The sequence below is a fragment of the Orussus abietinus genome, unplaced genomic scaffold (assembly GCF_000612105.2).
Source record: "Orussus abietinus isolate OABI.00-Male unplaced genomic scaffold, Oabi_2.0 scaffold150, whole genome shotgun sequence".
In the NCBI taxonomy this organism is placed as follows: domain Eukaryota; kingdom Metazoa; phylum Arthropoda; class Insecta; order Hymenoptera; family Orussidae; genus Orussus; species Orussus abietinus.
In genome coordinates this window covers 25,268-50,277 of record NW_019394335.1, presented here as the reverse complement: position 1 = coordinate 50,277, position 25,010 = coordinate 25,268, and the positions used below count along the sequence as shown (strand labels likewise).

At 54.8% G+C, this 25,010-nt stretch overlaps 4 protein-coding genes and 1 long non-coding RNA gene across 6 annotated transcripts; 2 read left to right on the top strand and 3 right to left on the bottom strand.

Annotated features, from left to right (window-relative positions):
* The first annotated feature begins 33 nt into the window (after positions 1-33).
* Positions 34-4,047, top strand: LOC105702285 (glycine cleavage system H protein). 2 transcript variants are annotated; one of them, XM_012429752.1, is made up of 4 exons: positions 34-144; positions 1,515-1,847; positions 1,939-2,082; positions 2,151-4,047. In XM_012429752.1, the coding sequence occupies exons 2-4, from the start codon at positions 1,703-1,705 to the stop codon at positions 2,378-2,380; spliced, it is 519 nt and encodes a 172-aa protein (XP_012285175.1). In that variant the 5' UTR covers positions 34-144; positions 1,515-1,702; the 3' UTR covers positions 2,381-4,047. The 2 variants fall into 2 exon arrangements, with proteins under 2 accessions (XP_012285175.1, XP_012285174.1); XM_012429751.1 differs by having other exon boundaries at positions 1,470-1,847.
* Positions 4,048-6,540: 2,493 nt separating this feature from the next.
* Positions 6,541-11,224, bottom strand: LOC105702283 (nuclear hormone receptor FTZ-F1). Its single transcript, XM_012429750.1, has 5 exons — positions 9,792-11,224; positions 7,883-8,718; positions 7,248-7,506; positions 7,074-7,174; positions 6,541-6,977 (listed from the first exon to the last, which is right to left on the bottom strand). The coding sequence occupies exons 1-5, from the start codon at positions 10,816-10,818 to the stop codon at positions 6,831-6,833; spliced, it is 2,370 nt and encodes a 789-aa protein (XP_012285173.1). The 5' UTR covers positions 10,819-11,224; the 3' UTR covers positions 6,541-6,830.
* A 5,709-nt stretch (positions 11,225-16,933) lies between these two features.
* LOC105702284 lies at positions 16,934-18,704 on the bottom strand. Its single transcript, XR_001104281.1, has 3 exons — positions 17,851-18,704; positions 17,501-17,624; positions 16,934-17,439 (listed from the first exon to the last, which is right to left on the bottom strand). It is a non-coding gene; the product is annotated as an uncharacterized LOC105702284 (long non-coding RNA).
* A 185-nt stretch (positions 18,705-18,889) lies between these two features.
* LOC105702292 (probable medium-chain specific acyl-CoA dehydrogenase, mitochondrial) lies at positions 18,890-21,477 on the bottom strand. Its single transcript, XM_012429761.2, has 11 exons — positions 21,336-21,477; positions 21,122-21,248; positions 20,952-21,030; positions 20,696-20,863; positions 20,481-20,581; positions 20,333-20,413; positions 20,098-20,228; positions 19,899-20,007; positions 19,700-19,840; positions 19,328-19,600; positions 18,890-19,250 (listed from the first exon to the last, which is right to left on the bottom strand). Exons 2-11 carry the CDS (start codon positions 21,134-21,136, stop codon positions 19,095-19,097), a joined length of 1,254 nt encoding a protein of 417 aa, XP_012285184.1. The 5' UTR covers positions 21,137-21,248; positions 21,336-21,477; the 3' UTR covers positions 18,890-19,094.
* A 153-nt stretch (positions 21,478-21,630) lies between these two features.
* Positions 21,631-24,179, top strand: LOC105702293 (28S ribosomal protein S35, mitochondrial). Its single transcript, XM_012429762.2, has 3 exons — positions 21,631-21,959; positions 22,171-22,790; positions 23,825-24,179. Exons 1-3 carry the CDS (start codon positions 21,845-21,847, stop codon positions 24,092-24,094), a joined length of 1,005 nt encoding a protein of 334 aa, XP_012285185.1. The 5' UTR covers positions 21,631-21,844; the 3' UTR covers positions 24,095-24,179.
* Positions 24,180-25,010: the final 831 nt, after the last annotated feature.

The window sequence follows — 25,010 nt, the reverse complement described above, 5'->3', positions numbered from 1 at the left end:
TCGTTCCGGCATTCGACGATTTTTCCGCTCAGAAGGTCGGACCCGCTAAACTCCATACGTCTCTTCCTTTTTCAATACGCTCTGATCTGGTCTGCCTACAATTTTCAATCCGGTCGTCGAGTGCAACTTCTTTCTACGTTTTCGGTGAGTGCGTATCCGAAGATCTTCTAGTCCTTTAAAGTGAAATGAAACCCCCTTCAAATCAGTCGATTCGAATACAATTTTTTTTAAGGGTATTAGACAAAACTGTCCGAAACTGAGACATCACTCTTGATTATCTAAGAATTGTCCTGACACGTTCAAAATTTGGAGTTTTTTTTAATTTTTTAACTCGGCCCACATCAGAACCAAAATGGCGTCGAGCTCTCATATTTCGATCAATATACAATTATCGAAGGCTCTGATATGAGAATCGAAAGGGTCAGGACAATTTTACGACAATTTAGAACACTCTGGTAATAGATAAACTCGCATTTGAACGGGGTAAAGGCAAAAAAAGTGTTGTATGCGCTTCTATACCAAAACGATGGGAATACGAGGTATCGGAGTGAAAATTTAATTGACCTTGAAATTACAGATGGCGCAGGGGGTCCCTCTGCAGTCAATTAGGGCCTCAGAAAGCATGAATCCAGAGGATTTCTGGAGTTTCATTTCGATTTCTTTATAATTATTGTACGAAAACGATAGGTGGAGTATGCCATTTGGTACAATACCCAATATAATTCGACACAGCTGTCAATATAAAAACGAACGTTGGCAACATAGGCATTTAGAAAAATATTCTTTATCGACGTTGATCGAGTTCCTCGACGTGTTTCACTTCATCCCAAGGTTATTATTATTCATTTTCACTCCGAGACCTCGTATTACCATCGTTTTAGCATAGAAGCACGTACAGCACTTTTTTTGCCTTTATCCCGTTCAAATGCGGGTTTATCGATTACCAGAGTGTTCTAAATTGTCGTAAAATTGTCCTGACCCTTTCGTTTCTCGTATCAGAGCTTTCGATAATTGTATATTGATCGAAATATGAGAGCTCGACGCCATTTTGGTTCTGATCTAGGCCGAGTTAAAAAATTTAAAAAAAAATCCAAATTTTGAATGTGTCAGGACAATTCTTAGATGATCAGGAGTGATGTGTCAAAGTTTCGGACAGTTTGATCTAATACCCCTAAAAAAAGGTGTTGTATTCGAGTCGACTGATTTGAAGGGGATTTCACTTCACCTTAAAGAATTAATTAGCCATCAAAGGATACTTATTTCAAGCGAATACGGTATTTCATCTGGTCTGTCCGAATCTCTTCGATTCTCCGTCGATCGTCGGCGTTTGGTTAAATTGTCTATCGGTGGATATTTATTTCATGGGCAGGCGCGTTAGTAGCACCCTCGTGACTAAATGAATAATTTCTTTTTATGAATGCGGTGTCTGATGCAACGCCTCCCAACGTATGGTTATCTATTGCGTACAGGGGTTAGCAGTTTCTCGAGTTATCTCGCTTATCCCTCGGCCGAAGATCGAAGGAGAGTGAGATCTCGCGGAAAGTGGTAGCGTAACCAGGGTTTGGATCTACCGCGGGCGCCAGTGTGCAACATCACGTGACCGTTGGTAGACGCAGCCAGTGCGCAGTCTCACGAGCAGAAGACGCGGCGCGGAGTACATAAAACGATCGGGAATTGTATCAGTTGATATTTCTTAAAGAGAATGGCACGGTTAGCGGGAGATCTTGCTAAAAATACTAAAAAGGTACTCTTGCGCGTGTACGGCGCGCAACTCTTAGCTCCTTCGGCTTGCACGTCGCTTACATCGTTACGCAGAACCATAACCTCAACCGGTTGCGTAAGAGCGGGTAAGTTTGATTGCTCGGTACTGTTAACAAGAAATAAATTCTAATATCAGCGGCCCATAGCGATGCATAGATTACGTCGATAAGCTTTCAGGTAGATGGTACACGGATAAACATGAATGGTTGGAGGTTGATGGGAAGGTAGGCACCGTTGGTATCTCCGATTATGCTCAAAAGGCTTTAGGAGACGTGGTGTACGCGCAGCTTCCAGACGTAGGATCTCTGGTCGCCAAAGGAGGTTTGTTCGCAAAAACTTTAAATTTCATTCAACGGGATTGGCTCGATTATTGATTTATATCGTTTTAGCCGAATGCGGGGCACTGGAATCCGTGAAAGCAGCATCTGAGCTGATAAGTCCTGTCGGGGGAAAAGTTATATCGAAGAACGAAGATGTAGAGAAGAAGCCTGCCCTAATCAACACGTCGTGTTACAAGGATGGATGGCTCTTTAAGGTAGAATTAAACGATCCACAAGAGATAAAAAGTCTAATGAACGAGGAAGCATACACCGAGTTTTTAAAGACCGATCCCCATTAAGTTCTATCTGTGAAAAAAGGCTTCAACAAAAGGTTTCTCGGTGCTGCATCGGCATATCGTGCAATTTCAAAATGTTTTACTCGCAATGGCGTTCGGTCAAATGTTAGAGCAGAGACGCTACCGTTTTGACAGAGCATTTTTTAATTGCACAAAAGGTATCGTCTCCTCTAATAACCAAAGAACGCATTTAGAGACCATTCGGGGAGCTAAGGAACTAAACGAGCTACCGGTGATCTTATAATGGGAATCATTACAGGGGGCTGATCGCATGGCGGTACAGAGCCTGAAAAAGAACAATAGTATGTTAATAATAAAGATATATTTACAATCATGAATTTTTCTACATAATTTACAATTGCCAGCTCCTAATGGCAGTGTCAACGACGCTTTTTTAACTCGAGCTCCGAGGGGAGACGAATCGGAACGAAGAGAATTACATTGATATTAAATAATAAGGCTTCCGTCGATCAAACTGGTAACTGTACATGAATATGCGGCGATACAATGTACACAACCACTGTAATTTTAATTGACGTAATTTCTAATTACAATAAATTGTTAATAAAACGTTCCTCTCGTTATGCGATGTATCGTTGGACGATTAAACGGGATGGACGTGTGTACAGAGACGGTGGACTTGGAACCGTACCTTAAACCGCTGCGGGGAGAAGGGAGGAAAGGTGGGAGGATGATACTTGCGATCTTTCTCTTAGATTATATTATTGATAAACCTCTCAGGACAGCGATGAAATCTGATTTAATTGTCCATACGGTAGTATAGCTCGTGGTAAAAATAAATACAAGTCGATCTTCGACGTTCGTCTCCTCCTACCCAAACGGCAAAACTTTCCTTCCTTTTTCCCTCTCTCGTCAGAGGGATATCGATTTTAATCGGTAGTTTCGTAGAATGGTACAATTCTCTCGTCAAACGGCCCCAGTTTTCGGCCCCGGCTCTTAAACGGTTCACCGCAACTAAGCACCCGAATTCGACGTTTCCTTATTCGTCCTTACCGACTCGAATCACGATACGTAGGTGGACGTGCAAAGGTGCTATATCACCGTGCGCGACTATCTCTTCTACACGAGAGTCAGATTGAGACCCTCCTTCCGAGATATATACCCCGCGTATACATATATAATATATACATGCATATATATATATATACACACACGTATGTATTCGAATTGCCATCTGGGCTCCAGAGATAGGCACCATCAATTACATTTGTAATTTAATCACCGAGTAATACTAATTACAGCTGTACATAATCGGAACGGCATCTAATTATCCATAACGCGTTTACAAGTTTGAATTGGAACGACGCCTAATGACCGATATCAATTAAAATCCATAATCGAAGTCGCGTCCGAGCGATCACCCCCGAATACTTCGGGGCCGAGGAACGTCCTTAATTAAGGATCAATCAAGCTCGATCGCTTACAAATATCTCAAGGATCTAAACTCTCCATCGAAAAGTACAATCCCAGCGATAACGCGTCTCTAAAATGACATACACCTGGCAATTGGGCGATGTTCCGATTACGCAAAGTATCTCGCGATTACCGGCAATTAGTGCCGTTCCAATAACAACGAGTAGTGGTAGTATCCTGGTGTAAAAAAATATTCCAGAAGAACAAAAAAAAAAAAAGAAAAAGATAAGTAATAACGACATAAATGCGAGAAAACGCGAACGGCTTACTCGAGAATACCGAAAAACGTAGCTCTCGTCTCGTGTTCTCCGCCGTCGACCCTCTTCCTCCCTTTCTCTCTCTCTGTACAAGGTACGCGTCTCCTTTCCGTACAACATTTAACCCCAGGTGAGCGTAACTGCGATACAATCAAATTACAAATGCGCCCATCCCTGCTGGGCCCTGTCTAATCTGAGGTATGTGGTTACTAAACGCGTAACAATATAAAAACTTAATACAGTTACGTAGAGGTAGTCGTTTCTTGTGTCAGAGTCAAGTGAGAACAGCTGATCGTGTATGTTATATATAATATTTCATCTTGTATACAATAAGTGTCCTGCCTACCGGCGTAGGCGTATATATATTTATATATATATATATATATGGGTTCGCTTTTTCTTGTGTCTCGTATGTATAGATCGTACGTTTTGTAAGGTGCCACGGTGCGTGGTGAACGGACGATTTCAAGATTTTTGGAACGCTCGGGTTAACTTCTTACTTTGTAGGTACGTTAGTTCTTTTCGAGTCGGCCTTCGCCGCGAAATCGGACAACCTTCTGTCGCGGGGCAAAGGATTCCATTCCACCAACCCGTCAAGAGGGTGACCGGCCTGATTCGACCCGAGGTAAGAATACGCGCTCGGTCGTTCGCCATTCCAATAGCGATTTCTAACATGTCATCGTTTATCATTTTGAAAAGCACTGTCGCCCGTTTTAACGGCAAAGGGGACCGACCAATCCAGCATGCGTAATTATAACGACGGTTTAGATACCATAGGCGTCATCGAAGACTACCTTCACAGCACTGAGAAATTTTCGACTAACGACTAAACAATAATAATATAATAATATNTATTTATATAGATATACCAGCGGTAAAGCGACAATCGTCGTACTTTAGCGTTAATATTATTCTCGACTCGTCGTAGGACCACATAAACCTTGCTCCAACGATTCCTTTCGTTCTCTTAAACATAATCGTTATTACGGTACAACATACAATAGTAAAATATCGCAACTCGAGGTTATTTCCTTTGTATTTCTTTTCCGTCACCTATTTGAAAAGTAATAAAAGAAAGGGGGAACGGGGCGGGAGTGAGAGCGAGAGAGGGGGAGGGGGCGGGGAGAGAAAGAGAAAGAGATAAGAAGGAAACAAAGTTCTGAAAAGAAAAGAAAAAAAAAAAGACAAAAAATTACCGTACGCGTTTTCGCGCATGACCGCGGGGTGTAACGCGAATGGACATTAAATAGTCAGCGAATCTCCTCCTCTCGTTTCTTTTCCGGTAAGCAACGGAAATACATATATACATACATATATATATATATACACACACGTATGTATTCGAATTGCCATCTGGGCTCCAGAGATAGGCACCATCAATTACATTTGTAATTTAATCACCGAGTTTAACATGATTCTTCTCGCGTGTCCGTGTTACGTGTACTATACAATTCAATTGGAATGTGTTAACTAGTATTTACAATAATATGTATGTATATATATATATATATAGTAGCCCTGCTAGAAGTGCAAGTGTGCCGAAATGCAGTTATTCTTTTCTTTGTCTCGTTTATCCGGGGGTGGAGGTCGAAAGTACGCGTAGGCTTCCGGTGGACAAAGTACCCGCCCGAGAGAAAGAAACCTCGAAGGCGACGCTTCGCTCGCGGAGGAACGCTTTTAACACGTTCACGCCGGGGGAAATTTTGAACGATTGGTATTGCCATTCGACGTGTACATCCCGTCGCGAATGTGTTAGACGGCCTCCTCTCTCCTCAGCCCGGTGGTAATTTCGTCCGAGATCGTTTCGCGATCGCGTAGCCAAAGCCGTCCTATTTAGTTTTCCTTCGATCGCCGTAAAGGTATCATGGGAACCGAAAAGCGATGTCGTTTCTGCCCATCGAATGTAATGTAAGAAAACGACATTCGATTCCGGTCCCCCTGATAGAAGGGCTAGACCGTGGATTTTTCACAGAAATTTCGAGCTCGAGTGCCGCGGATCCCATAGGTAAGGTACACGGCGAGGTGTGCTTTCGCCGTTCGGGCTCCCCCGTTAAAGCGGTAAAATGGGACACTCCTTTCGAGGAGTCATCGTTCAACCAGAGGCAGACAGCGAGAGCGCGAGAAGGGGAAGAGAAAGAAACGGGAGGAGATATATAGAGAGAGAGAGCGAAAGAAGGGGGCAGGGAGGAGGGGGACGGGGAGAAAGAGCAAGGCTTCGGTGGTGTATGCTTAAAATATATAATCGCATCTAATAATAGAAAAATAGCTTCACTTATTTAGACAAAAGTTGCCTGCCCTTTGACCAATATTTTGTGTTTTGTAACGACCCTTTGTACTGTTTTCAAGGCATCTCGCTTACTGTTTTTTTTTCCCTGCGCTCGCGCCCGCCCGCCTAGCGACGACGGGGCGCGCGTGTACCACCGTTGGATACATCTCTAAAACTTCAACGTCAAATATAGAAAATATATGTCGTTATGTTTATATATATATTTTAGATATACACGTTATAATACATATACTATGTATATATATGTATAGATGTAGACGACGCATACGTCCACGCTCGACTCGTATCGCGGTAGGTAATCCTCGGAACCGGGGCCCCCGTATCCAAACTAGGTCCAAACTAGGTCCGATCCCCGCTAGACTCTCGGCCGTCCTCGCGGACCATCCGGAGCGCTTTCGAGCACCGCCGCAACGAGAGCGAAATCTACGGTACCGGGCACTCACCTTCGTAGGGAGTTTCGTCCGAGCGAGTCGGTTCATTTCCGCTTAGCGTGGAGCATCTCCATGAGCAGGGTTTGCGTCGGCGCGCCTCCGTTGCAGTGCTTCTGGTACAGATGGTCCTCTCCCCTGCTCGCCACCACGTGGATCTCGGGTAATACTGCCAGCAGCTTGTTGAATTTCTCCTGCAACAGGGCAAGCGGTACCGATCAAACGCCGTCCCTCCACGTCCACCCGCCCCGCCGTCGAAACGACCGACGCCGAGCGCCTCGCGGACCTACCGGTATAGACGGGTAACAAGTGAGCGTGTAGTCCAGAAGAGCCTGCTGGACTTGTTCGTGTCCCTCTTGCACGTGTTTCTTGTTGACCAGCCCTCGTACGTCTGCCCGGAGAGGAAAGAAACGCAACGTCAGGAGGTGGGAGAGAAGGAAACCTCCGCTGGAGACGAGGCTTACCGTGATTGAGCAGCATCAGGAACTTCATGCAGATGTAGTCCGAGAGGTCGAACTTGAGCTCCTGGAGCTTCGAGGAGAGGTCGTTGAAGAGATCCGCCAGGGAGGGCACCCCCAGTAGGCCGAGGCAGAGGAGATCAAACTTCTGCCCGTTGTGCAGCGTCGTCTCGTCCGGTAAGTTATTGTGTAACCTCTGGTGGAGATGATCGAGCACCAACATATCCGACCAGGAGTGTTGCAGCAGCTTCATCTGGTCGTCGACCTAACGGAAACAAAGCGTCGTTCGAGGATGTTCCGAGACCGAGAAACCCGGGAAACGCGGATTCGGGGTGGAGAGGGCGCGGCACCGAACCCCGACGACGTATACCCCGTCCCACGCGAAGCGAGGCCTAGAGCTTTGGGCCAACCTCCATAACCTAGAAACGTATCTCGTTATGACCCAGATATGAGGCGATGCTTGAAATCATTCAGGGATTGTGCAACCTCGGTGGTTACCTCACGTCCCTGCTCTCGCGCCAGCGAGAGAGGCCGGCGCACCGTGAGCGCGGAGCCGAAGCCCGGCCCGGCCCGGTCCGGTCCGGCCCGACCCGATCCGACCCGACCCGACCCCGCTCCACCCCTTCCCGCCCGACACTAACCTTGAGATCCTTGAAGAAGACCGAGTTCCTCGCCCAGTCGACCTGCGAGAAGAGATTCTGGTCGAGCACTTTGCACATGAGTTCGAACAAGTCCACCTCGCACTGATTGTACGTCTGGTTCTGCAGCAGCCCAAAGAGGGAGGCCTGCCACTCGCGGTCGTCGACGGTCTGCACGAAGTCTCTTATCATTGGACTAGTTTTGAGGGGAGGCCCGGAGGGCGCGGGCCCGGCCCCGTGGGCCTGGGGGGCCTGCTCGGCGAAGCCGAACGCCTTCGGACTGGGGGTGGTGGAGTTGGCGGCCCACATCTTGCCCTCGACGGCGCCGCCCTGGGCGTGCAGGTGGTTGCCGGGGCCCGCGCCACCACCCGCGCCGGCGGCCCCGCCGCCCGCAGCGCCGCCCCCGCCGGCGCCGGCCCCGGGTCCGGCCCCCGAGCCGCCGCCGCTACCCCCGCCTCCGCCACCTCCTCCGCCCCCGCTGCCGCCACCGGCCGAGAGAGAGGCCTGCGACGAGGGCGCGATCAGCTGGTGCTGGCCCGCCCCGTTGTTGACGGCCGGGTTGGAGGCGCCCGTCACCAGGCCCGCGGCCACCGCCGCCGGCGACGGCGACGAGTCCGGGGACGAGGTCAGGCTCGAGACCTGCGGGATCTGGATCTCCTGCTTGATGTGCAGGAACGACGTCACCGCCGAGGGGTAGCCGGAGGGGTCCCCCAGGGTCCCGCGGATGGTCTGCAGCGCTAGCTGCCGCTGGCGCATCATCTGCAGCTTGCGGGCCCGGTCGCGCTTGTACATCGGGCCGAACTTGTTGCGTCCGCCTCGCATCCGGTCGGCTCGAACCGCTGCAAAGGAAAAATGAAAACGGTGACGATCTTCGTCGGCGGGGCCGGCGCGTCGAGCGGCGTCGAGCGGCGTCGAGCGGCGTCGAGCCGCGTCGAGCGGTTTCGAGGCAGCGTCGCCGCTGAAACGGCGCGCGCGGCGCACGCGGCGCGCTCGCTCGTTGAAAGTGAAAGGAGGTTGAATCGCTCGCCCGTCCACTTCTGCCCCCGAGCCCCCCTCCCCCGTCGTCCCCGTTCCGAGCTCGAGACTGTGCGTCGTCGCCGTCGCCGTCGCCGTCGTCGTCGGCGCCCCTTCGCCTCCGGGGCGCTCGTCTGGAGCTGCGCGCGCGTCTCCTCGAGGGGGAGGATCGAAACCGTCGCGGAGCCGCCGGGAGCGGGAAAGTCGAGACGCGGACCGTCTCGACGAGGGGCGCGCCGCGGAAAAGAAAAAAATAAGAAAAAAAAAAAAAGGAGGAAGGTTCGAAAAGGAGGCGAAGAGGCTCGCTCGATTCAGGATTGCGCAATCCTGAATCCGCCGCCTCGGCCTAACCTTTCTCCCCCACCGGGCCCACGGGAGTCGCGAGAAGTCAGGAGGCGAGCGCGTCCGAGGAAGCGACTCTCGACGCGTACGCGCGCCCTTGCGACATCCCGCGATCCTCGTTAAATCCCTCCGTCTCCGCGGGTAGACAAAGGCGTATCCCGACCGCTCATGCGGGGGATGCCGGCCGACGAGTCGAGATCGGACACGCCGAGAGGTTTACCCAACGGTGCGCGGCGCTTTCGTCGGCTCGAAACCCACCCCGCGACCGCCTCTCGTTAAAAAGATGGAAATAGCCCGCGGAGACTTCGCGACCCGACGGCGACGACGACGACCGGACCCGAAGAGACGAGGAATTCGGTCGGATTTCGGCGGAACGGACAAAGGAAAGTTTCGCCACGGACGAAGAGATTCTCGGGTTTTCCCCGAGGAGAAACCGCCCGGGACTCGAAATCCGGCTCCCGCGGGGGGAAATCGCGGTCGCCCGTCGACGCGAGAGGGCAGAGGAAAGGGCGAACGAGTAAATGCCCAGGGGGAGAAAACGGAGGATGAAACGAACCTTCGAGCTTCATGCCGACCTCGAGGCACTTCTGGAACCTGCAGAAGGGGCACCTCTTCCTCTGGGTCTTGTCGATGTGGCAGGAGCGCTCGGCCACGCAGGTGTAGACCTTCTTGTTCTGCACGGTGCGCTTGAAGAAGCCCTTGCAGGACTCGCAGGTCAGGAGCCCGTAGTGGTACCCGGACACCTTGTCGCCGCACACCGGACACAGCTCCTCGATGACATCCTTGGTGTCGGGGAAGTCGGAGGGACCGGGAATGGACCCGGTGACGACGCCCACGCCGACTTGGCCCAGCCCCGGGTGGCAGAGGGTGCCGGCCCCGGCGCCGCTCCCGTTGGTACCGCCGGCCGCAGCCGCGGCGGCGGCGGCGGCGGCCGCTGCGGCGGCGACGGCGGCGGCCGCGCTACTTCCGCCGGCGGCCGAGGCGGCGCCACCGGTCCCGCCGGCCGCGGCGGCGGCGGCGGCGCCCGACGTCGCGTACGGCCCGGACTCGTGGGAGGTCGACGAGGTGCCGCCGCATCCGCCCCCTGTGGGGGAGAACAGACAGGTGTAGACCTTCTTGTTGCTGCAGGGCGAGCTGTTGCGCTTGAAGAAGCCCTTGCAGGACTCGCAGGTCAGCAGGCCGTACTGGTAGCCCGACATCTTGTCGCCGCACATCGGGCACCGTTCCTCCAGGGCGGTCGCGTCGAAAAACGCGGCCTCGAACCCCGAGATGCCGGCCTGCGACTGCGCCTGCTCGTGCCCCGACATCTGACTCGGGTGCTGATGTTGGTGCTGGTGCTGCGCCTGCTGCTGCTGTTGCTGCTGCTGATGTTGGTGCTGCTGCTGCTGCTGCTGGTGCGGGTGCGGGTGCGGCTGCGGCTGGCACATGGCCGAGGGGGGACTCTGGCCACAGTGGCCGTAAGGCGAGCCGTACTGGGCCTGTTGCGGGCCCCCGGCGCCTTGGGGACTGCCCTGAGGGCTCAGGTGGAACGGCGACATGTTGAGCGATATCAGGCTCGAGTTGTGATCCATCTCCAACAGCATATCATATCAGCAACCTCGGTCCGTATCGGCGCATCGAGTCGGCCTCCCCTGGCCCCGGCGGCGCCCTCGGGCTTCCGGCGCCCCGGCGCCGAGCCGCGCAACCTGGCGCTCGTGGTCGTCGTCGCGGCCGACGAGGCGGAGCAATCGGAGAATCTCGGGGAGAGAGAGGGAGAGAGCGAGAGAAAGAAACGGAGGGCTTCGATCGCCTCCCGAGGCAGCGAGCCGTCGCGACCGGGCGCCTCGAGTTTCGACTCCGACGAGGCCTCGGCGTCGCGGGCGATCGCGCGCCAGAGACGGAGAGGGAGAGAGATCGATCCTTCTCGGGAGGCTCGCGGCGGGGCGCGATCCGTATCCACCCTGCGATTGAACGTACACTCCGACGGCGTGGTAACACTCGCGGCGGGGCGACGGGGGATGTCCGGGCACCTTAGGATCTCGGACCGACCTGGGGCTGGCGGGCCGCGGCCGCGGCCGCGAGCCGCGCGGCGCCGGCGGGGGTGAACTCGCGGGGGCGCTCCATCGCGCGTCCTTCCGGGTTGGGCTAGGTCGGGCCGCGATAACCGACGGAGAGCGCGCGAGTCGGGTCGGTAAGTCAGGTCCCGACCGGCACGACAACACTGGCACTGCGCGAGCGGCCGGCGCGAACCCGGGCCGCACCCGGAGACGTCGCGGGAGGCGACCGACGGCGACGGGGTCGGTCGGCGACGGCGGCGGCGGCGGCGTGGTCGGCGTCGTCGGCGGCGGCGATGCGCGGCGGGCGAGAGTCGCGGTCGGAGCGCGCGTGTCCCCGTTAGCAGCGGCGGGCCGCGAGGAGTACCGACTTAGAGCGCGGCATAAGTGAAAGTGATTCAGCAGCGCATGCCAGCGCGAGCGCGAGCGGCCAGGTGCCCGCCGCCGGGCCGCTCGGCCGCTCGGCCGTTCGCGCGGAGCGGAGGTGCCGCGCGAGGGGAAGGGCGGCGCGCGGGCCTCGGGCGGGCGGGGGCCCGTGGAGGTTGCCGCGCGGAGGGGATGACCCACTTACGGAACCAGGTCTATGTCGGCCGGGAAACTATTGTCCGGAGACGGAACGCCGAGGGACGGGGCCGCCCCGCCGGCCCTTCGGCCGGGTCCGCCGCTCGTCGAGCCGCGGCTCCTGGGCGGCCGGCCGGCCGCCCAGGAGCCGCGGCCCGCGCTCCGGGTCGGCCGCCCTCGTCGTCGGCCCCGGCCGCGGCGGCGGCGGCCGGGTCAACGGCAACGCCGTCGGCACTCCCCGCGGCGCGCCGCGTCGCTCGCCGCGTCGCTCGACGTACGTAGACGCGAGGAGACCGCGGCGGGTGGGGGGACCCACTGACCCAGTTCGATGGGAACATGACGCAGCCGCGACTCGCTCTCCCTCTCGTTATCTCCCTCCCGCTCGCGGCCCCTTCCCGCTCCTCCCCCGTCCCTCTCGGGCTCTCCGTACCGAAATCGCTCGTTCCGCGCCTCTCCCTCCCTTCCTCCCTCTTGCCCCCCTCTCTCTCTCTCTCTCTCTCTCTTTCTCGCCTTCCGTCGGCCCGCGGGCCCTCTCCTTCTCGCTCCCGCGAGAAGCGGGACTCGCGCCGCGATGACGTATGCCCGTGCGGGTCTCGACGTTAACGGTCTCGCCTTGCCAAAAAGTGTTCGGCGGGCGGCGTCCCTCTCTCTTTCTCTCCAGGGCCCTAGCGAAAGCCGCGTCCGAAGGGCTCCGAGGAGCCCTTCGGACGCGGCTTTCGCCCCGTTGCAGTCGCCGGCCGGAAGAAGCGAGCGGTTCTCCTCCGAGGGAAAATCGCTGCCCGGAGGACGCGAAAGGTCCGCCAGTCTCGCGCGGGAAAAATCCTCCAAAGAGCCGGCCCCTTCCGCCGTGCGCTCGTGCGCGTCGACGCGCCAAAGTGTGCCAAGGCTCGCGCCGCGGCACCGCAATCCCATTTTCGAAACCAAACTCGAGCTCGGCTCGCTCCGCGTTTTTCAGCCGCGGCCGACTTCCTCCCTCGAGATCGCGCTCTCGTCGCGGGGGGGAGGTGGAGGAGGGGGAAAGTGGGGGGGGGGGCGAGAGGGGGAAGACCACCCCGGAGCTTCGCGCGCCGCCGTTTCGCGGCCCAGTTCGCACGTCCTTGACACGGTTACCCGGATGGAGCCGAGTGGCGCGTCGCGGCGCGGCGCGTCGCCTCGGCGCTCCCGAGTGCCAGGAGTCGCCTCCACTTGGGCACCTATAGGAACGCGCGTGCCCGCCCGTGTAAATATATCCGGCGCGGGGACGGCCGAGCCGTTGGAGAGACTCGCCGGCCCCGGTTTACGGGGGTCGTAATTCGGGGACGGTCCGGGCCACCCCCGACCGCTTCCAAATATTTGGACCCGGCCGATTTACGACCCGACCCTCGGTCAAGGGGACGAGGGCCGCCCGGGAGGAAAGGGCGAAAGCGGCCTCGATTACGGCGCGGCAGGCGCGATTACGTCGCCGTTACGGCGCGGACGCAACGAGAACCGGCCTTTCTCTCTCGGGCCGGTCGGCCGGTGGAAAGTGGCGCAGCCGCTTTTACTTTCTTCGAGACCACTTTCCTTGGCAATGGTACCGGTTACGTCCGTTACGTCGCGCCATTGCGAGCCCGGGGGGCGAGAGGAAGACCCGGAGACTTTCTCCCTCGCGCCTAGACGGGACCGACCCTCCGCCGTCCGGGGGCCACGTGGGCGCCGGTCCCGGTTCCCGGCGGCCGGACGGTCCGCCGGAAACGCCGAGCGGAGCCGAGCGGAGCCGAGCCGAGCCGAGCCGAGCGGAGGGAGAGCCGCGCTCACGTGCGCTCGCGCTTCGCTCGGTTCTCATTGACCTAGTTACCCGGTACACTTGACCGCACTCCGCTTCTCCCACCCCGGCCGCGCGCCCGCGGTACCTAGCCCCGTCCGCGCTCGTTATCGCGCACCCCCGGCCGCCCCGACGCTAACTGCCCCTGGAGCGAGCCAACGAAACGGAACCCGACGGTCCGGCCGCTCCGCGCCCGTGGCGTCCCCCTTTCCCTGCCGCGGCTCCATATTTTCCTTTTCCTTTTCTTTTTCCCTTCCGCCCTCCGCGCCGTGCCGCGCCGCGCGTATGGATCCGATCGAGGGAGAATCGCGGTTTTCCCCGATTTACCGGACCGAAGTTCCGACGGGTCCGGGCGCTCCCGGACGCTCCCGGGTCCTCCGGGTCGGGCACGGTGTTGCACCGGTGCAGCCTTGAGCCTATTCCACGCACGAAAGCCCCCGGTTGCGCCGCGGCACGGCTCGCTGCGCGCCGCGCTGCCCTCCACCCCGCAGCCGCCCCGCAGCCGCCCCGCAGCCGCCCCGCGCCGATCGGAGTTCCCGAGCGTACCTTCCCCCGTTCCCGCGGAACGAGACGATCCGCCGCGGGCCGAGGGGGGGAGTGCGTTGGAAACCCGCGTGTCAACGACGCCGAGCGTTTGTCTCGCGAAGCAGAGTTCCGGTCCGGTGCCCCCGCGTCCACCTTTTGTGCCTCGGCCCTTTGTGCCGAGGAGGGAAAAAGTCGGGCCGCGGCGGAGGCGGTTTTTAGCGCGCCGCCGTCCCGATTTCGCGATCGTCCCGGTCCGGCCGATCGGGGCACCCCTTTCCCCCGGATCGGCCGGGTCGCGGGTCGACCGGAGACAACGGAGCCGGTTCCGCTCGGCCGCGCCCGGCCACCTTTGCGTCTCGGGGAAGAAAGGAGCCCGGAGTCGGCGCGTCGCCCCCGCTCCGATTCCGGCGGCGCCGCGGAGCTCGATGTCGATCGGCGCCGTCGTCTACGGCGGTTTCGGCGGCGACTCGACGCGCTCCGTCGAAGGCGGTCGCGCCGCCCTTGACCCGCTTCCCCTCGGAGCCGGGGGCGACTCCCGCACCCGAGCGGGGCCGGGGGGAAGGTCGGAGTCGCGGAAACGAGGTCGCGGAAACGCGAAACGGGGTCAGGTTTACTCGGTAATCGGGTCGCCCGCGTTATCGATTTCCCGTACCGGTCCGCGGCGACTCGGGGGCGGTTCGGGGCTCCTCGGGGTGCCGCGACGGAACCGGCCGTCGACCCTCCGGGCCGGCCGAGGAGGAAAGAGAAACGCGAGTCTCGGGGCGGTCGCCGGGTCCGGTCGGCCGGTCAGCCGGACGGCCGACCGACCGACCGACCGGCCGAGCGAAGCCGAGAAGCGAAGCGAGCGGCTTTCGTTTTCACCCAGCCTACTTGTTAATCCGGTGAGTCAATAGTTGTATAACAGTGGGACCGAGTTGCGTAATCCTCGGTTTCCCTCGCGACCTACTTGCCCACTAAACTAGACACACATTCTTGCCAACCTCCCGGCTCCGATCCGAGCGCCGACCCTCCGGCCGGCGGCAGCCGGACGCGTATCAAAAGCCGCCGCTCATCCCGCTCCGCCCTCTCTATCCCGCCCGGTCCGGGGCGGGTTCCCGCCGGAATCCCCGCGTCCGCGAGTGCGGCGGCGCGTCGTTCTTACGCAAACCGGCGAAAGTGGCGGCGCGCCGCCGTATCTATCCGCGGGATGAAACCGATACGCCTTCGCGGGCGTCCCGGACTCTCGGGACGGGCCGGGAATTTCGGAAGTCGATCCGGATCGGAGGCGACGCGAGGCGCGCGACTCGGGCCGCCAAGGTCGCGCCGCGGCGCGGCGCGGCGGCTGCGGCCGCGGCAGGGATCGGTGTCATTGTCAGTGGGTAATCGGGTCAGTGGGTCAGTGGGACGACCACTTTCGATTCCAGTCCTTCTAGCGGCGGCTGTGGCGGCGGCGGCGGCGGCGACGGCGGGGGTGGCGACCAATCGGGAGGCGCGCCGTCCCCTGGAGCGGCGGCGCGACGCGCGAGCGAGAACGGCTCGCTAACTACGGGCGAGATAGCGGAAAGTAGGACGCGTATTAAAAACCACAGACCGTGTCCCGCGCGTTACTTCATGCCATCGAGCCGCTTACCCAATCGAATTCGTCATAACCGCCGCACGAAATCCCGAGAGCGAAATTTCGCCCGGGCGACCCTTTACCGACTCGCTCGCCGGCGTCCCCGCCTGTATCCTGGACATATTACCAAGTAGAAACCCGCGCGCGCGCGGGCGCGCGATAATTATCGCCGAGCCGGGTGCGTTATATCGAGTTATTCCAATGCGAGTTTATCAAATTGGGTCGAGCGATTCAATAGCGGGTGAGGAGAAACGGCCGAGGTACGCGTGGGAGTACTCGCGAGCCGACGAGCCGACTTCTGGCTTCGGCTCGCGAGAGACCGACGCCTTCGCCGTCGACGGCGACTCCGCGTCCCGACAAAGGAGGAGAAAGTTCGCGGGGGATATTAATAGCGCCGAGTCGACGTCGACGGGGGCGACTAGGGGGCGGCTAGGGGGCGGCTAGGGGGCGGCAACGGAGACGGCAACGACGACGGCAGGGGGGCGGTCGGTCACGGGGAACGCGACTGCAGGTAGACCGCCCAGGGGGTCATTGTCGGGGACGCGCTGTCGGCAAACACGATTCGCCCCGCTCGCGAGATTTACGCGCGCGGCACGCGCCGCCTTCACCCGGGATAACGAGGGCCCCTTCCGGGACGTTTCCAGGCCAAGGCCGTCCCCGGGCCGAGGGAGTCCTCCCGCCCCCAGGGGTAGGTCGGCGACTCTCCTTAGAACCGGGAGCAAGACGGTGAAAAGCGAAAAGGCAGACTCCGGGCCGAGGCGCGCCGGCGCGGATTACCTGCGGAATACCTGCGGAATATACCTGCGGGTGCCCGCGCTATCTCGGGTCGGCCCGCGGGGGCGGGCGGGGGACGGGCCCGACCGGCCGGAGAGCAGCGGCGCAACAAAGGGGCCCGGCTCGCCCGGGAGGAGAGCCCCTGCTCGCGCGGCGCGTCCTCCGGCCCGGTCTAGGGATCGCCCCGGAGGGAAAATATCGGCCTCCCGCTCGCCGCGCAAAAACCGCCGCGTCGTCCGCCGTTCCGCGATAACGTTTTCAAGAGAAAAAGACCGTTCTCGCATCCTCCCGACCCCTTTCGAGCCCGACGTTCCGGGAACCCGCGGAACGGACGGAGAGACTCGCTCGGGCCAAAGTTGATCCCCCACCCGAGGCGCGGAGGGGGGGGGCGGAGAGGAGCCGCGCGCGAGACGCGAGGGAACGGCGGAGCGGCGAAGGAGAACCACTGCTTCCCCGAAGGCGCGCCTCTTCCCCCCGGTGGTGGTTACCTGGGCTCTCGGAGGAGACGGCGCCGCCGTCCAGGCTGGCGGGGGTGTCGGGGCCGGCGCTCGGCAGGGGCATCAGAGGCTGGGGGCGCAGCCGCTGCTCGGCCTCGGCCGCGGAGTCGGCCCCGGCCATTCGGCCGCTCCTCTTCCTAAAACCGGCGAGTCCTGGAGTTCCCGTGGGGTCCACGGGCCCCGGTCGCGGCGGCGCGCTCGGTGCGCGACGCCGTCGCCGTCGTCGTCGTCGCCGTCGTCGTCGTTGTGGCCGCCGCCGCCGCCGCCTCCTGGGAGAGGGGGCCACCGGGCGGCCGCTCGGACGCCGCCCGGACGCCTGCGAGCCGCGACGCCGCCTCCGAGGCGAGTCCTCCTGGGGTCCGCACCCCGCAGCTAAGCCCGCCGCGACGGGCGCATCCTCGGCCGCGGTCCCTGGCGGATGTGCGCGTCAGCGGGGCCTTTGGGTGGAGAAAAAATCGAGCGTTAGACGAATGTAGGTCTCTGGGCCACTTCACTTACACTTAGCATCGGCACGGGCACTCCCTTAGTCAAGCGACCTCCTCGTCCTCCTCGTCGGCCGAGCCGCCGGCTGACAGCCGGCCAGGGCCGAACCCGGCGGGTCCCAGGGGCGCCCTCGTGGTACCTGCGGTTTGCCACGCGTCGTTAGTCGGCCTCCTCGGCGGCGTTCCCCCTCCCCCCGACCAACAGGTGTTCCCGGCTTCCCGGTCGCCCGGCCCGATTTTTCCGCGAGCTCCCCCGCGGTTTACTCTCCCTCGGGAAGGGCCCGCGCTCCGCGTCGCGATCGACGCCGGAAGAGGTTAGGTCGGATTGCGCAATTACCGACACTCGACGCGGCTCGCTCGACTCACCTGCGGGACTAACCTTCCTTCTCGTTGAGGCTGGCGAGGGGGTCAATCGCTCGACGGTCCGGCGAGTCCGAGTCTCGGTGGGTTACCTCTCCGGCCTCGCGTCTCCGGGCGCATCGTTCGGCGGGACCTCTCGCGACGAGCGATAAGGCTTGCCTATCTTTCGACGCCTCGGGCTCGTTCGACGGCATCGGCCATTGATTCTCCTGGATTCTCCCGAGGAGGGCTCTCGGCCGCGAGTGCGAGGGAGAGCGCGCGACGGGGCGGCGCGGCCGAGCGAGGGAGAGAACAAGATGGCGCTGCGCGAGGCCCGTGCGGCCGAGGCACGGTCAACGAAAGGGAAAACGCGCCGCTCGATCGGCCCGATTTCCTCGGTCGGAGGTCGCGCCGCGGCGCGATTCGCCGAAATTCCCCGGTCGGAGGAGCGCGCCGGCCCGGGGATGCCGCGCCCGGACGATTTTCCCTCCCCGAACGCCGATCTCTTTGTCTGGCGCGCCTATTCCCGCCTCGGGGCGCCGCCGGCCCTCGGAGGTTACGGCACTGGCCGCTCCACGGGACGAGACCGCGGCTCGGCTCGCGTCCTCGCCGCTGGGCCGTCCTCGTGGCCGCGCGCCGACTTACGCCGTGATCCTCGGGCTGCAACCTCCGGCTCCCTCGGTCGTTCGGCGGTCGCGGCTGCTGGCGCGAGCCGAGGCTCGGGTAACCCGCTGGAAACGAGCCGGCCGCCAAAGTAGGTCAGTCGTCGCGATATCGCGAGTTCGCCTTTTTTCACACCGTGACTCGCGTAATTGGCCGCGCACGAGTCCGCGAAATATAACCGCGTAAAAACGGACCGCGGCTGGGCATTGTACGGGGTAATCCGCGATACGCGCGAGCCGCGTACTTGACTAGCGCGGCACCCGCCGCCGCCGCGGCTGACGGTGGCGCCGCCTGCCGGCGAGACGCGCGCCCGTGGCGCCATTTTTAAATCGACCGATGCCGACTCGTCCTTTCTCGCGGTTTACGTTGCGTGGATACGCCGACATTTTGGCGTAGGTGGCGATTTTATGTAACGGTTGCGTATATTTTGCGATCATAAAAATATATGGGCGTAAAAATATATATATATGTAGGTATCATTTATAAATTTGATCATCGGTTGCAACAGACTATCCGCCTCTCCGCGTTGACGCGCGATTCGACTTTACACGGTTACCGAGAGCTTCTCCGTTGGACGACGATTTGAAACCTGCAGGGGAGTTAAAGACCTAACCGCTACCGGATTGTTTGTACTCCTCGAATAGTCTACGAGAGATAATCAGTCTTTGAATTTGGGCCGTGCCTTCGTAAATCTGATAGATCTTGGCGTCTCTCATTAGCTTCTCCACGGGATATTCGCTGTTAAACCCGGCGCCCCCAAATATCTGAAAATTGCGTTAACGGTAAGTCAGGGAACGGGGTTGCGGACTTAACGGTACGTAAGCGGACTGTCAGGTTGTACCTGGACCGCGTCGGAGGCGCACTTGTTCGCCACGTCTCCCGCGTAACATTTAGCTATGCTAGCGTACGACGATGACGGGACGCCGGCGTCGGTGACCCAAGCAGATTTCATCCAAGCGAGTCTCGCAGTTTCTATCCCGATGGCCATGTCGGCGAGCAGAAACGCTACGGCTTGGTGTTCCGCGATGGGTTTGTTGAACGTCTTGCGTTCCAGGGCGTATCTCGTGGCTTCGTCGAGAGCTCTTTGCGCCAGACCCACGGCTCCAGCAGCTACCTGTATTTTAAACGTTTAACGGTCATTTTCTCATATGTATTTACTCGTACATGGTTTAAAATTTTCAAATTCTTAATTTCAGTTCGTCAACTTTCTCACCGGAGGTCGAGTTTTATCAAATGTTCCCATGGCGATTTTGAAACCTGCACCTTCACCCATTAGTACGTTCTCTTCCGGTACTCTGACATCCTCAAATGTAATCATTCGAGTATCGGATGCCCTCTGTCCCATGTTCATTTCCTGTGAAACGCATCGGAATTTAAAAAACTGTATTGTATTTAGGAGTCACCGTTATTACCTTACGACCAGGAACCACCCCTTCCCATTCTCGTTCCACTATGAAAGCTGTAAAGGCTTTACTAGCGGCAGCCTTAGGATCAGGATTCGTTCTCGCTAGTACAAAATACCTGTTGCGGAAAGGTCACTTTTTTGACACAATCGTACTCTAATCTACCGTATCTACGTAAGCTGTACTATTTCCGGAAAAATTAACCTACCAGTTTGCAACACCACCGTTCGTTATCCACATCTTTGTTCCATTAAGAATCCATTCCTTTCCTTTCTTCTCCGCTTTGGTTTTGATGCCGCTTACATCCGATCCACAACCTGGTTCGGTAACACCGTATGCCTAACAGACATTGAATTATACTTGATCAAGTTAGTCGATGCTAGAGAAAGCAAATTGATTATTAATTACATGGAGCAAAAGTGTATAATTAAATATGAACTAACCGCGACGAGTGGCTCCTCGATCAGTCTGCCCAAATATTTCTTCTGTTGTTCCTTTGATCCGGCGAAAATCACAGGTGTTTGCTGTCCAAAAAGATGGAGATAAATTTTTAAATGAGCAAAAATCACACATAGCGCACATGAAGCATACCGCAAGGCCAGAGGCTTCCATAGCGGTCATTATACCGGAACATCCGTAGCTCAACTCTTCCGTTACTAGGCAGCCATCAAAAATTCCACATTCGAGACCTCCTAAAATATTTAAAAAAAAAAAAAAACGTACGTTACATTTTATAATTTCATTTATTTATAGTATGCTCGAGTTTTCGTCCTGTAGGTACAAAATAATTGTTTTTAAATACCAACCACAGAATTGTGGAATATGTCCATTAAGTAGACCCAAACTCCATGCCTTCTTAATAATATCCCATGGATATTTGCCGGTTCTATCTAGCTCGGCAGCCACAGGAATGATCTCTTCTCTGGAGAACTTTCTTGCGAGCTGTTGCATCTCTTTTTGAGTATCTGATAATTCTGTATTCATTGGAGAATGCAAATTAACAAGATAATTCACTAACTCTATATACTTTGCTATTCGATCGCCTCGAAGTGCACAACTCACGAAAACTATATCCATTGGAAGCTGTAGCATTTGCTGAAAATAGTCTAACAGCTGACGGGCGTGCCACTGCAGTAAATACCTGGAAAAACAGGCCTCCATGAATTTTCTCTGTAATCAATTTTCGTTTCGCTACAATAAAGTAAATTCTCTAAAATCTTGAATTAACTTACCCGTTTGAACAACATAATCCTTGCTTGAGCTTTACTTGGATAAGCGATAAACGATAAACTTGTGAATTTCAACAATCTCTGCAACTTCTTATGGACCAGTGATATGCCTTTGCTAATTTATAAATATCTAGAGAAATATATGTGCAAATATAAATGAACACACCCAAATAAATACATACTCGTGTACACACAAATTTAAATGGAAAACACTTACAGTCGGGATAAATCTTAAATAATCTAAGTAAGATCCGTGCTTCGTAGAACTTGGACTCAAGGAAAGCGGCGAATTATGTGCTTAGATCATTGAGCGTGTAACAGGTCAAAGTACATAATACAAAAGAGTATGTACACATTATATATATGTATTGACGAACAAAAAAAATTGAAACTTGAAGGCATCTTTCGTTGCCGTTCGTAACGCCCAACATTCAACCAGATTCAACCGACGTCACAATTGGCTGCAATTGGCAATCCGACCGAGTGACTAGGTGGCAACTCTGTTGGGTACAATTCGGTACTCGCGAATTTCGATAGAGAGCAGCAGAGATTCATGCTCAGCGGATATTGGTCGAGACTGTGACGTATCAGAGATGCTCATCTCTGATATTTAAAATCTGATTTTGTGCGTCCGCCATCTTGAAAAATGGTCACCGGAGTAGCAGAAGAGCTCGAGTGATGCGTACGGAAAGTTTTTAGGTTAGGAAGAGTGCATTTAACGACATTATGTCAATGTTTATTGTTCGTCTCGGCGAGAGATCCTCTCAGCCGTTACTTGGAAGGATTTTGAAATTCTCCACAACGCGAGCGTCATCTTCGACAATTTCTGAGAAGCCAGAAGGTGTGTTTCTGTAATCTAACCTCAAAGTTTGCACTTTTCTATATATCCTCAAACATTATCACTTCATAAGAACATACCTACTAATTGATGCTATTCGTTCTGTCAGATTTATCTTATTTCTGTGAGTTGTAATGAATGAATGTATCATAGTGTATAATTATTAATAACAAAGTTTAACATTGTTAGAGAAGTAATTTAAATGCTATTTTAGAGGAATTTCGGGTACTGGAACTTATACCAAAGAAGATAGAAATTAAAAAAGAAGTTATAAAGAAATTTCCTGTACCACCTCCAAGAATCAATCAAATGCAGGTGGACCAAGACTGGCCGTCGGTATGGCCAGGGCCGCGAACCTTTCATCCAGGTGTTGTTCCACTTCCTGTACGCCAAGGATATCCCAAAAAGAGAGAAGGACCACCTTCAAAATGGGCAAATACGGAACTCATGAAAATCCCTAATTTCTTGCATCTTACGCCACCTGCAATCAAGAGGCACTGTGAAGCTTTGAAGCAGTTCTGTACGTCATGGCCTGAAGGCTTAGAGACAGATGAGAAATGTGAACAGCATTTTCCACTAGAGATTATTGCCACTGATTACTGCTACTCAGGCCCAACGATACGAGAGCCTAGAGCTCGCATTGTAACATTTAGGACGAAGCTCTCCTCCCTAGATCTCAACACACATGCAAAAGATAAATTGTTAAGATTAGTTAAAGACAGGTACAATCCAGAAACAGACTGGATAACAATCACTGCTGACAGGTGTCCAACGCGCAAACAGAATTGGGAATACTTAGAATACCTTTTAACTGCTTTGTACTGCGAGTCATGGGTAAGTGCTTCTAATGCATAAATTTTCTTAAACACCGCTTGTTCTGTAATTCAAATTTATCTATTAAGGTGAGGTGAAATTTATTCAGCAACAATTAAAAATATTCTTCTAATAAGCTAAGTTACCAACATCCATGTTTATATTAATGGCTGTGTAGCATTATATTGATTATTGTATGGAAAGGCATAGTCCATATATCGTTTTCATACAATTATTACAAAGAAATCAAAGTTAAACTCAAGAAACTCTTTGGATTCATAATTTTTTTATATTTGAATTTATTAGAGTGCCGCCCTGCGCCATTTGCAGCATTCAGTGCTAACTAAATTTTCTCTCAGAGTTCTTGTGTTACTTTCATCTTAGCACAGAAGCTCATGATATACTTTTTTGCCTTTATCACGTTCAAATACACATTTCTCGATTACTAAAGTGCTCTAAATAGTGCGACAGTCATGACTTTTGTTTCTGCCATCAGAGCCTTCAAGAATTTTGTTGTATATTGATGAAAATATGAAAGCAAGTATTGAAGGCTACGATATGAGAAACTAAGGTGTCAAGACAATTGTACAACAATTTAGAACGCTTTAGCAATTGAGAAACTCGCATTTGAACGGGGTAAAGGCAAAAAATGTCTTACGCGTTTCTGTGCTAAAATGAAGGTAACACGAGGTCTCGGAGAGAAAATTTAGTTGACACTAAAATCACAGATGGCGCAGGGGAGCACTCTGCAGTTAATTAGGGCATAAAAAAAACATGAATACAGGAGATTTTTGGAGTTTTCCTTCGATTTCTTTATAATTATTGTACGGAAGCGACATATGGAGTGCGCCATTTAGTACAATACCCAATATAATTAGACAGGGCTGTCGATATAAATACGAACGTCGGCAACATAGGTATTTAGAATCTTTTTTTCCGACGTCGATCAAATTTCTCGACGTGTTACACTTCACTTTAAACTGAGTTTAAAAGATAGCCAGGAGTTGTGAAACTCAGTTTTATAAATTCTTAATCTCTTACCTTCTGGTTAATAGAAAGTCGAGGACTGGGAGGCCGAAAAGGCAGAGGCAGACATGGAGTACTACGACTGGGATGCAAGCAAAAGTCGACAGACTTTAGTAACAATACGCGCTTGGCCCAATGTTCCAACAGACTCGGACTACGACAGCATTCCGCACGCTGTGGAGTATAAAGTTGCACTCTCAGACTTGATCAACAATGGCGAGGACGAGCACTCGATTAACAAATACAAGGAGGCTGTGAAAAATTTACTTAACTTAAACCCGCCGAAAGAGAAATTTTGAAAAATCAACGATACGGTGTAGCAGCTCCAAGTCATCTCATTTTGTACAGTATAGACACAATTAATAAAATTCTTATTATACGTAATGCCATTTAAGGTAACGCAGAAATACCATTGAAAATGTTACACCTTCGGAACACAATCTCATCAACTAATTCATAACGTACATCGAACACCAACCCATACGAGCAATAAAGTAGGACCGATCAGATTGTTTACCCCATGCAACAAAATTTAATTATGACAAACTCAATCCACTTAGAAACTTAACCGTCACTAATTTCATACATCGCCAAAATCACGTATAAAAACGAGAAAGAAGCCATCTATTTTAGTTCGTGCACGTGCCAAACTCCGATATTATAAATCCTGTGGAACGGTTAATAATTTCCAAGCTTTCCTGTACCAACGCCACCGGAATTACCCGTAAAAATTATTAAAAAACATCCATCTTGCTTCGTGCACGTGCCAAACTCCGGTATTATAAATCCCATGGAACAGTTAACAACAATCCCCACGTTTTCCTGTACCACAACGCCACCGAAATTACCCGTAAAAGTTATAAAAAAACATCCATCTTGCTTCGTGCACGTGCCAAACTTCAATATTATAAATCCCATGGAAGTTAACAACAATCCCCAAGCTTTCCTGTACCACAACGCCACCGAAATTACCCGTAAAAGTTATAAAAAAACATCCATCTTGCTTCATGCACGTGCCAAACTTCAATATTATAAATCCCATGGAAGTTAACAACAATCCCCAAGCTTTCCTGTATCAACGCCATCGGAATTACCTGTAAAAGTTAGAAAAAAACATCCATCTTGCTTCGTGCACGTGCCAAACTTCAATATTATAAATCCCATGGAACAGTTAACAACAATCCCCAAGTTTTCATGTACCAACGTCACCGGAAT